The sequence below is a fragment of the Chrysemys picta genome, chromosome 1 (genome assembly GCF_011386835.1).
Source record: "Chrysemys picta bellii isolate R12L10 chromosome 1, ASM1138683v2, whole genome shotgun sequence".
In the NCBI taxonomy this organism is placed as follows: Eukaryota; Metazoa; Chordata; order Testudines; family Emydidae; genus Chrysemys; species Chrysemys picta.
Window position 1 is genome coordinate 338,842,012 of NC_088791.1, and position 12,040 is coordinate 338,854,051.

General features: G+C 46.7%; 1 protein-coding gene across 6 annotated transcripts in view; it reads left to right on the forward strand.

Annotated features, from left to right (window-relative positions):
• PAK1 (p21 (RAC1) activated kinase 1) overlaps positions 1-12,040 on the forward strand; it is a 124,265-nt gene that overhangs the window by 75,851 nt on the left and 36,374 nt on the right. For all 6 annotated transcript variants that reach the window (XM_005290549.5, XM_065596162.1, XM_042850259.2 and 3 more), the window contains 4 exons: positions 2,159-2,306; positions 3,967-4,004; positions 11,022-11,138; positions 11,826-12,003. In XM_005290549.5, coding sequence (XP_005290606.2) covers positions 2,159-2,306; positions 3,967-4,004; positions 11,022-11,138; positions 11,826-12,003 — 481 coding nt within the window. The remainder of the gene's footprint in view (positions 1-2,158; positions 2,307-3,966; positions 4,005-11,021; positions 11,139-11,825; positions 12,004-12,040) is intronic.

The following is a 12,040-nucleotide window of genomic DNA, read 5'->3' on the forward strand; positions in this document are numbered from 1 at the left end:
CTGACTCTGCAGCTGGACGCTGCCTCCTGGGTCCTAGTGCTGGTTGTGCTCCCCTTCTGTGTGCTTGGGAGCCTTCCTGTTTTCTATACAAGGGTGAGTGCCCTCAGTGGGGCAGGGCAGTGTGGAAAGAAGGTGGGTGGAATAGGGCAGGGGGAGGGGAATGTGGGATTGAGGGGAGAGGGATAGGGGCAGTGGGGAAGGGGGATGGAATGGGGGTGGGAAGTGGAAGCCCGGCATGCGGTGTCCCCTCAGCAGCAGCATCCCCACTTTGCTGAGCCTCTCCTGCCCCCCCCCCCCACCCCTGCCAAGCCCCAACCACCTTCACCTGGACCCCTCTGCAGAGTCTCATTCCCCCAGCACCTGGAACCCCCAATGAGCCCTTGTGCATCCACATCCTCACTGAGCTGCTCACACCCAGATTGCCCCACATAGAACCCTCTCAACCCACACTGAGCCCCTCCACACTTGGATTCCGCTGGGTTGAGCCTGCCTGCCCACACCTGGTGTGCCTGGCACAGAGGGGCAGGGCCCCAGGGTATTTTTGGGGAGGCCTGGCCCTTGCGCTGTGTCAGGGTTAGGTTCAGCCTCACTGCTGAGTCCCTGTCCTGGGGCAGGGGCTGCAGGGTGATATCCCATCTCTGTACAGCCCAGTGGCCTGTGTTCCCCACTGCCATGCTGGAGCCTCCACATTTATTTATAGACAAATAAAATTTGCAGAATTTTAAAATGTTGTGCGCAGAATTTTTTGTTTTGTTTTTTTTGGCACAGAATTCCCTCAGGAGTAGAATCATAGAATATTAGGGTTGGAAGAGACCTCAGGAGGTCATCTAGTCCAACCCCCTGCTCAAAGCAGGACCAATACCAACTAAATCATCCCAGCCATCGCATTGTCAAGCTGTGCCTTAAAAATCATTAAGGATGGAACCTGGTTACTGGACGTTTTGCCTGGTTGTCAAACCTGGCACCGATACACTCCAGAAAGATGGTCTGTGGGCCAGTTTTTTACTACCTGTTCTTAGTTGAAGTGGACAGTGAACCAGCTTTTTTTTCGCATTGCTGGGCCAGGGCAACAGAGACGGTTAATCTGTCCCTGACAGTTATGTCTCACTGAGCTCCAGACCTCTCCTTTAGGAAGCAGTCAGCTCCCCACAAACACTCATGCTAGTATGCGACATGTGCTTTCCTAAGACTAATGGCATCTATTTCGCATTATCCTTTTTTTTGATGTGCAGAATATTGGGAGGCCAGGTTATGCTGTAATCTTGCTTACAGTAGTAGTTCGTATGGCTGCCTCTGGGGCTCTCCTGAGCTAACCAAAATGCAACAGTTTGTCACATCTGACTAGCAGATCCGCCAATCTATTCTTGAATGTAGACTAGCTGTTGAGGCGGGAGGAGCCATATCTTGAGGCCAGTCTGTAAAGTCCCTAACACACTGGTATGAAAAACAATAATACCAAATTATTCAGTGTCTTTTGTGAGCTTGACGAATGGGGTCGCCAAATTTATTTCACTTGTGGCTAAAGCCATGTTTCTCTGTTGAAATTCTGTTTTTAATGTTTGGGAGACACTCCGTTAGATGCTGTTAGAATTACCACATGGTCACATCCAGCACTGGGCCAAAATATGATTTGGTGCCTATCGAAATACTGCATTACAATAGCACCAGGAGGCCTGAATCAGGATCAAAGCCCCGATTGTGCTGGGTGCTGCGCAGATATGTGGTAAAAGAGCTTACAATCTAAATTACCATGATAGTCCTCTTACAAGTGGATAGTCACATAATAGTACATTTCTTATCTTGCATAGAAGACTTACTGAACCAAAACACTGGGTCTGTCTCTTCCTCTTTTGAACTTTGGGAGCTGGATCTGAACTTTGGGATTCAGAGCTACAGGGCTATTCAGAGCCCGCTGAGTTCAATTAAATGCCACATGAGCATGAGGATTTCCCTGCATGGATCGGATTGCAGTATCTGGACTTAGATTTCAAACCTAGGTTGCTGGGCGATGAGAAGGGGTTAATCCAATGAGCCCTCTCGCATACAATGAAAAATCCCAGAAACTGAGTGGCTGAACTAAACGTTTTAAACAACCTTAGGCTGAGTGTAGACTGCATCCAAGAGAGTGTGGTGGTAACTGCTTGGAATTCTCAAACAGGGTATGCCAGAACAGTGGGCTCGGTTATTGCAGACCTCCAACATCACCAAATCGGAGCAGAAGAAAAACCCCCAGGCCGTGCTCGACGTGCTAGAATTCTACAATTCCAAAAAGACCTCCAACAGTCAGAAGTACATGAGTTTCACAGGTATGTGGTAAATCTCCGATTCTGCATTATTGAGTGTGACTCCTTGATAAGTCCTTGTGATTTTTCTTTTAAAAATTAAAATAAACAAGCAAATGCCAAAACACCTTGAGAGTTGTTTTTACAAAGGAAATGTGATTTTCTTCTGCTCTGCCAGCAGCCTTTCTCCTTTGAAATCCAGCTTGAATATCTCCTCTAATCCTTTTGCCAAAGTGCTGCAGTTGTGAATGAGGAAGTCTGTAAGCTGGGCAGGCCCCAAAACACATAGTGCTTTATGGGCTAAAACCAACACCTAGAAACTAACAGGCAGATCTGCTCCCAGTCAGAGACTTCCTTTAGTAAGAGGGCAGCTAAATTCTGCACCAGCTTTAGTTTCAGGATGGATTTAAGAGGGATGCATTGTGTACACTATGATGAAGGTGTCTTAAGCTCAGGGCCCTAGGACGTAGCTCCAGGGGATTGCACCTTTTTACCCCAGGGAGCAGGGAATTTGTCCCCATTATGGTTGCCGAGTTTTAGATTTCTTGTTTCCTTATCTCACAGGTGAACTCGCTAACCTTTTGTCACCCCTAATTTCCTCCAGAAACTTTTCTTGGCATGTGAGGAACCTGGACAAGTTCCAAGCCATATATCACTCATAGGTAGCAACCCAAAAAAAGTCAGGAATCTTGAAAAATAGCCTCGTGTTCTCTTAAACTTAATTGGATTTGAAATGATTAATGCATTTCTGTGGCAGTGAGGTTGGGGCTGGGGAAGTTGTGGTTCTGGGGCCTCTTTTCAAAACTGGTCAAAGAAGCAAGCAATGTCTTGGAATTTGTAATAGCTTCCCCTGCTGGTGTCTGTGTGCTCCGTGCTCAGTCCCTTGGTTTCTTGACTTCTTCTGCACAGACTTTTGTTCACTGTCATTTTTACCCTTCTGGAAAAGCCTGCATAAGGCCCTGGCTACATGTATTACGCCTACAGTAGGGGCTGGTTTACATAGAGGATCAGAACCTGCTGTTGCTACCAGCTAAGGTCACAGGCTTGTTACCCACCAAACACCCCTGGTGGAGGCTTAGCATCTGAGATGGCTGCATTCCAGTGCCGGGTGAAGTGACGTGTATATCTTGGAAAGCATTTCTGGACTTTTCTGAACAAAAGGTGTCACATTAGTAGTGGGACAAAAACATGGAATATCTACATCTGGAACCATACTTTAAGCCTGCTTCACAATACTCTGCCCTTAAAAATTTTTTTTTAAGTGCTAAGCTGTTCCTGATCATCTGCAAACCTTGCATTCTTTAGAGGCCAGAGATTGAATAAAAACACCTTTGAGCACTTCTGAGTTTTCCATTTGTATTAATGGGGCTCAGTATGCCAGTCTGGAGTCTTGTGGCTAAGGCACTGGACTGGGACCCAGGAGATCTGGGTTGAATCCCTGGTTCTGCCACAGACTTGCTGTGTGAAGCAGGGCAAGTCACTTAAATCCCTTAATCACTCTGTGCCATGATTCACAATCTGTGAAATGGGGATAATACTTCCTTTCCCCTACCCTCTTGTTTAGCTTGAAAGTTCTTAGGAGCAGTGACTGTCACTATGAGGTTGTGCAGTGCCTGGCACGCTTGGGCAGCAATCCAAGTAATTTATAATAATTCCAATTGTATCTGTTCTGTTTTGTTTTCAGATAAATCTGCAGAGGAGTACGGTTCATCAAATACATTGGTGAGCTTTTTGTTTTTTATTAATGTTTCTTCCATAGAATCATAAAATCATAGAAGATTAGGGTTGGAAGAGACCTCAGGAGGTCATCTAGTCCAACCCTCTGCTCAAAGCAGGACCAACCCCAACTAAATCATCCCAGCCAGGGCTTTGTCAAGCTGGGCCTTAAAAACCTCATATATTTCTTATATTTTAAGTTTAAAAATGTGCATAAAATAAAAGTATAGCTGTAGAGACATTTTTATATTTAATGTAAACATCCTCTTTCACTTCTAGGCTACCCAAAATGTGGCTAAGCAGCTAAGTTCCCTCTAAGCTGAGAGCTGCGTGGCCGTGCAGCAGCCTATTAAGCGCTGCGCAGGCGCTCACGGCTGTGGCGGGGAGAGATGCTTCTCCCCCAGCCCTGGACCTGCAGGGGCACCCCCGTCCCAGCCCGGCCCAGACAGTGCTGGGTTTATCATGGCGCCACGGCGCCGGGCCCATGCTCAACGGGGCCCCGCGGCCCGTCGCTCCACTTCACTTGTGCTGCGGCCCAGAGAAGCGCCCAGCCCCAATGAGCCCAAGCCCGGAGCTGGTACGGGGGGAGAGTCCTCTCTCTCCCCCGCTGTAGTCCCGGACCCTCCTCCTTCACTCCAAACTCCTCATCCCTGCCCCCCCCCAACTCCCTGCTCCAGCCCCTGAATCTCTCATCCATGACCCAGTCCAGAGCCTGCACTACCAGCCAGAGCCCTCACTCCTCCACACACCCCAACCCTCTTCCTCAGCCCTGAGCCCCACCCCAGAGCCCGCACCCCAATCCTCTGCCTCAGCCCTGAGCCCCACCCAGAGCCTGCACCCCAACCCTCTGCCCCAGCCCTGAGCCCCCTCCCACACTTTGAATCCCTTGGCCCCACCCCTGCCACATAAATTTTGTTATGTACACCAATATGAAGGCGTTACACATCACCTCCATATTGGTGCACATAGAAAATTCATTCCGCACATGCGTGGGAAAAATTAGAGGGAACACTGCTAAGCAGTATTAATTGTCATCTTAACTTTTAAAAATTGATATAAATTGGGGTGCCTGTCATTCTGGCCTACAAGTGTTTCTTTTCCTGTAAACTCTCTGCTATTGAGTTTACTGCTTTATATTCCAAGTGATTTTTGTTAGTGAATATTGCTGCGTTCACAGAAACAGATCTATTTCTGGACTCTATATTAGTGAACAGCAGTTTCTCCTATGCAAAATAATCTGGAAAATGAAAGCCAGCCTGCTTTTTATCAGGTATCAATAAATGTTTATGATCTGACCAAATTTAATTATTAGCATGCAAGGTCTGATTAGTGAACCACTGTTGATGATTAACTAAATTAATCTTGACAAATAAAATGAAAGGTCTTCTCTCTTCTTGACCTGTACTCCAACCATTACAGCACACGTTCAGCACCTCCTTTTACTGAGAAGATACAATTTAAAAGTTTTGCTATTTGTCGGACATTGGGTATGTGTGTGTGCAGTATTTTTTTAAGTAAGCAAACACAAAAGGATTTAATAAAATCATTTACAAAAATATAACCGCTCCATCATCATCTTGTATTTCCGCACTACAATACCTTTATCTGGAGCGAGTTTGCTGTCTCTTCATCCAGAGGCAGTGCATAGGGTTACCATACGTCCGGATTTTCCCGGACATGTCTGGCTTTTTGGGCTCCAAATCCCCATCCGGGGGGAAATCCCAAAAAGCCGGACATGTCCGGGAAAATCGGAGCGGGGCCGGGCCGGGGGCTCGGGGGCTGGGCCGGCGGTGCCGGGCCGGGGGCTCGGGGGCTGGGCCGGCGGTGCCGGGCCGGGGGCTCGGGGGCTGGGCCGGCGGTGCCGGGCCGGGGGCTCGGGGGCCGGGCCGGCGGTGCCGGGCCGGGCCGGAGGGCCGGGGGCTCGGGGGCCGGGCCGGGCCGGAGGGCCGGGGGCTCGGGGGCCGGGCCGGCGGTGCCGGGCCGGGGGCTCGGGGGCCGGGCCGGCGGTGCTGGGCCGGGCCGGAGGCTCGGGGGCCGGGCCGGGCCGGGGGCTCGGGGGCCGGGCCGGCGGTGCCAGGCCGGGCCGGGGGACGGGCCGGCGGTGCGGGGCCGGGGGTGCTCGGCCGGGGGCCGGGGCCGGCACCCCAGAGCCCAAGCCGACCCAGGCTGCAAACGCCGGGGGGGCCAGCCTGGGCCGCGCCTCCTCCCCCCACACCCCCCCTTACCTGCTTCAGGCTTCCCGCGACTCAAATGTTCGCGGGAAGCAGGGGAGGGGGCGGAGTTGGGGCGGGGGCGGGGGGCGGGGCCCCGTGGAGTTTCCTCCTTTCGGAGGCACTAAATATGGTAACCCTAGCAGTGCATCCTTATCCAACTATGTTTGATTGGGTCTGCCTTATAAAGGAAAAGGAAAACTTGCATTGTAAGCTTTTGTCACTGTTTCCTCTTGTTGTAAAAATATGTCTGTCATTAGTAACTTAAACTGTTTAACTGTGCTAACAATCTACTAAGGAAGCCGGAAGCTGTCATCTTGCCAGGCTGTTGACCTGGGGCCTGATTCTGTGAGTAAGATAAGGCTCTTATCTTACTAATTTTTTAGTCAGAACCTCCTCAGGTAATGTTCAATGCCTTGCAGAATTAGGCCCTCAAATTTTGATAAAGCAAGTGCCCCTCAGTATTTGAATGCATGAGGGAGGCTGGAGACGTAAGGTCAGTTAAACTTACGAACTTTTACAAATGTAACTTTGGTTTAATATTGTCATATTATTGTCTCTCTGCCAGCTCTAAGGAACTGGTGGAAAACTGAACAATCAAAACTAAAAACGAACCTAAAGCATGAGGACAAGTGTAACCGTTGTGGTGGGTCAGGGGAAATATACACGTTGATACAGTCACTATTTTGTAAAGTAATAGACTAGATTTAAAAATCATAGTATTTCAAAAATAATAAATAAAAGTAGTTTCAGGTTCTGTTCTTCTCCGTGAGTAGCCCTTGCTAATTTTTGTGGTTTTTACAGTCACACTTAAAAAATATATATATTTGTCCCATTTCTGTCCCACACAAATAGGAGAATGACAATACAGGGAAACTGTGAAATTGACTGTACACAAAGTTTGCTCAGATACACAAAGGAAACTGGAAAAATAGAGAACTTTTGTTTTTACCAGTCTTTATTATAGTTAGTTTAGAGTGTCACTTCTATCAATAGTAAGTTTAAAAAAAAATTCAGGCAGAAGTGATTTTGGTTTTTGTTTGTTGACTGTGTCCCTTATGTAGGAAGGGATTGTGAAGTGTATTATTTTTCAGTTATGAATATATAGAAATATAGACTCTCTATCAGATTTGAAAAGGCTTTATAGATCCATATAGATACTGTATCCTGTATGTATTACTGAAGTAGGACCTATCAATATTGAGCCTGATCCACAACACTAAATCTGGTAGCCTTATCCTTTAACTTTGGGAAAGTGTGTGGATCTTTATCCAAACTTCATGGCTTGGACCCAACCCTGACCATAATATGGAAAGCGGTGGCATACAGACCTTTCAGAGCATCAGTGCAGGGGACAGTGTCTGTCTGCTGCTGGAGAATATGGTATCTCTGTAGGGATATAGAGCCAAGGCCACAGTGATCTCAGCCATCCGTTTAGGTGAGAACAAGCCAGTCTCATTTCTCAGCAGGTGAGACAATAACAAACACAGTGCAAAGGAAGTTAATCTGTACCCAGAGCCGTGTTATTTATTACTCTGGTTATTAAAATCTGTGTGGTGCTTCTGCCAACGCTTGTTTTGTTGGCACAGCAACATGCTTTAGCTGTGCTAACAATCTGCCCATGAGCTATTCCCGTCACTTAGGGTTGTCCCAGAGAGAGAATCTGCTGGAAAAGGTGGGTTTTTTTGAAGGGGGGGGGTAGTACTAATCACAGGTGTGGTCGCCATTTTTAATAATATCTTTGGTAAAGAAGTAGTGAGCCTGTCTGTTTACTTGCCACACTTAGGGAAAAACTCTAGACTTGAAGCGTGCCTTCTCTACAAAACAAATCTGAGGCCTGAAAACTACCGTCAGCTGTAGCTGGGTGACATGATGACTCAGGAGAATGGTAAATGAAGAAGGAGCCCTTTATTCTCTAAGAGCCCTATTCAGATCTGTCCCAGATCATTATCATCTGATGACTGTTGGTAGACTTGGTTCAATTCCAAGTGGGACATGTGTCCTAGTCACAAAAAATACCATCAGTGCTCCATTGTTGGTCGTCTTCTCAGAGAAGCAAGAGATTAAGGTGTCTGGAGACCGAACCACTTTCTGTCCCCTCAAGATCAGACTGGTTGAAGGCATGTGATACTTGGTGGGGCAAAGGGCTCTGCTCTGTGGAGTATCTCTTCTGAGCACTCACCGCTCAGTGACCTACTGTGGTTTGTACACCACCCCTGCTGCTTCTGGAAAAAATGTGGGAGGGGAATCAACACCCTCCTATGTGTAAACTCTCCTCCTATTCGGCCGCCCTCACTAATGACAAGTGCCTGATAACTCTGCCCATACCCCTACTGTTGTTAAAACCCTCCTTCGTCCCCTAATGGCAGGTATCTCTGGCTTGCCTAGCTGTCAGACCTTCCCCTCCACTAGCCCAGACCGGTATGCTAGTTATGGATGTCTGCCATGCTTTACTTTGCATAGGACTTCCAGGAACCTAAGGGAGAGCCTGGACATATTTAAAAAACGGCAGACACTCACAACTGACCCTTCCAAGCCACATGTGTGTGTGAGAAGTTTACACTGCTGCTGCCACCACCTCTGCCAGAGGACCCATTCTGACAATTAAATAGAGAACTTCTGTCTCCAGAGCTGTCAGGCAGGTATTTTTCCTGATGCCAACCATCTGCTGGAGAGAGAAACTGCTTGCTCTACAGAACGCTCTTCCAACACATGGAGTTAGCTGGGTTTTCCTGGATGGGGCACTTTTCAGATCCATCAGTTTGAGTATTTTTGTTTAATAATTTTTTTTACATGGCTTTCACGTAAAAGGAGTAAGGCCACTGCTTATAACACAGGACAAAAATGCTAATGATCATGGAGGTGGATGCCTGCTGGCACGGCGGGGAGCCTGTATATTTCATAATGAGGTTTTGGATATGCACGTCACCACTAGTTGCTTTGATTTGGGAACATTTTACGCATAAATTGTGCTGCTTTCAGGGACATAGGTATTAAGCACATATAGACCAGATTAAAAACAAGTCAGATATCCACACTGCAGGAGCTGTATAAAATATGGGATCTGGACATACTGTTGTTGAGTCCAGTCCTAAAATCGGAAGTCTCTTACCTAAAATTGCAATGTACTTTGTACTAGATCAGATTTAGATGACCTGAACCAAAACATGGGAGCCAAACACCCCTGAACTATGCAGTTTGGATCTACATCCAAAATTTTGTTTCCTGGACACATCTCTAGATCAAACTGACTTCTATCCTGTGAAATTCAGTTTTGATCATTACAAATGTGCAGTGAGAGACAGTCCCTGCCTGGAGCACCTAGAGCCTAGTCAGATGAAAGAATATTATTATTGTGGTGCACTGAGAAACTTGTTGGAATTGCAAGCTATCACTTTGAGTGGTGTGGGGTGTTTCCTGCTCGTAAATTAGGGGGGTCTGTAGGGAAGCATACAATCAGTCATCAGTCTGCAGAGAACAATTCTAGAACAAGGTGGGGTGAGTTGTGCCTTGCTGTCTTATGGAGCAGCCTGCTTTGTCTATCTCTGATTTTGCTTACTGTGCGTTATCATTCTGGATTCTAAGAATAAAAGTAGTTAAGTTGCAACTTTCCAGAAAGACAAAAAAACATAAAATACTCTGTCTTTTGTTGTATGCCATGAGCATAAGTTATCCCCATTTTATAGAGGGGAAACTGAGGCACGGATGTCTTTAATGTGGAAACAAGCTTTTCCTGCTTCTAAAGATCAATCTCTTCATACAGCCATGTGCAGTTGCAGTCACTTTTATCTGGCTTTGTGGTTTTCATTTAATGAAAAAAAATCATGTAGCAAAGTACAGTTTTGACTTAGCCTCATTCTGCAATCTGACCATGTGTAAAGCTTCATCACCTTCGATGACAATTCATACCCCTGTTGATCTGAGCAGCTAGTCAAAGTTCGAGGCCCTGGGGCTGTTCCAGTTGGGAATAGAAGTCAGTGATGGAGTCTGGTATTTTGCAACATTGTTTATTTACAAGGAATGCAGAAAATCCTGTTCCCCTGAGAATGAATCCAACAGGGGACAATGTTCTGGCTCTCAGCATCCAACTACTCTTTCCAGTCAGTACCCCAAATCTCTCTAGGTTATTTTCAGGATTAAGTTGCCAGCTGCTTACTCAGTGTGTCTCCCTGGCTTCTTTCCTACACACCTTTGGTCAAACCATACCCAGTGGAACTCTCCACCCACATGATGCTAATTTCTGGGCAGGCGTCTCTTTTAAGTGAGGGCTTCTGATAAACTTATTTGAAATGGAATGTGTTGGGTAAGCTTGTAACAGGTTCCCTGCAGGGACATTTCAGGATTGGAGCCTTAGCTAGGAATTTATGATGCAATACTATTTCTATAAGCAACCAGAAATATCTGATAGTGAGGCGTTGCTGCATAATGCATCTCAAATTACCCCCTGATTCCCACACCTCCAGTGTGCATCACTCTCCAACAGGGAATGTTTGAGCAAGCCTTCAAGAGTCCAAGAAACGTGGTTCATGGATTTTTTTAGAGCCTGATCCTGCAAACATCCACGTGCTCATGTGAATAGTTCCTTAAATTTCCTAGTGGGTTTACGTGTTTGTACGCGTAGGACAGCAAATTGTCACTTTATAGCATAATCCAAGAGATCTGACCACGGTTTCTTGTCAAACCCGTTTGCTGATAATTCCTGTTGTGTTTTGAAGGGATTAAATGTTAGAAGCGTGATTCCATTTCTGTGAGGAGTGATTTAAAAAATTCTGGGACTCCAAAGGGTATCTTTTGTCTTTTAACCAAAATGCAGAATGTGAAGGCTATATCCGAGACCCCTGCAGTACCGCCGGTTTCAGAAGATGAAGATGACGAGGATGATGCTGCTCCACCCCCAGTGATAGCTCCACGACCTGAACACACAAAATCAGTGAGCCAGCTAGAAATCTTCCTACAGATTTCACCACTTTGGGCTAGACTGCAACTTTAGTCTGGCCAGGGAAAGGGGTGGTGCACAACTGCACTGCCCCAGGAACATACTTGAGAACAAATTGTGACCCAGAGTCACACAGTATGTCTACACTTTGAGCTGGAGGTGTGATTCCTAGCTTGAGGAGACATACTCACGCTAGCTCAGTCAGAGCTAGCGTGCTAAAAATAGCAATATGGCTGGAGTGGCAGGAGATGGATGGGCTAGCCTCCCCAAATACGTGTTTATGGTCTCAGATGGGGACATACTTGGAGCACCTATCCCTCCCGTTGCACGTCACTGCAGCCAAACTGCTATTTTTAGCATGCTAGGTGATCAGAGCTAGCATGAGTGTGTCTCCTTGAGCTGAGAAGCACACTCCCGACTCAAAGTGGAGGCATACCCATAATTACTTCCTCCTTGTTCTGGGGGAAGAGTAAATTACTTCATGCCTTTTCATAGAGCAGCTTAATGGAGCAGCCTCCATGCATCCAGCCATGGAGCTCTTAATGTAGTAATACTACTTACTGTAGTAATATTTCTTTCATTGCTTGGCACATGCTACTGCTAAGGACATACGTCTAGTGCACAGAGGTCTTTCATTTTTAATCTTCCTTTAATAAAACATATTTCTCCCCCCACACAAAGGTATACACCCGTTCTGTGATAGAGCCCCTTCCACCACCTCCTACCAGAGATGTGGCCACCTCGCCTATCTCTTCACCCTCTGAAAACAACACAACATCCCCTGACACAATGACCAGGAATACAGAGAAACAGAAGAAAAAGCCGAAGATGTCAGATGAAGAAATCTTGGAAAAATTAAGTATGTCATCTTTTAAAATCCATATTCTGATTTATTT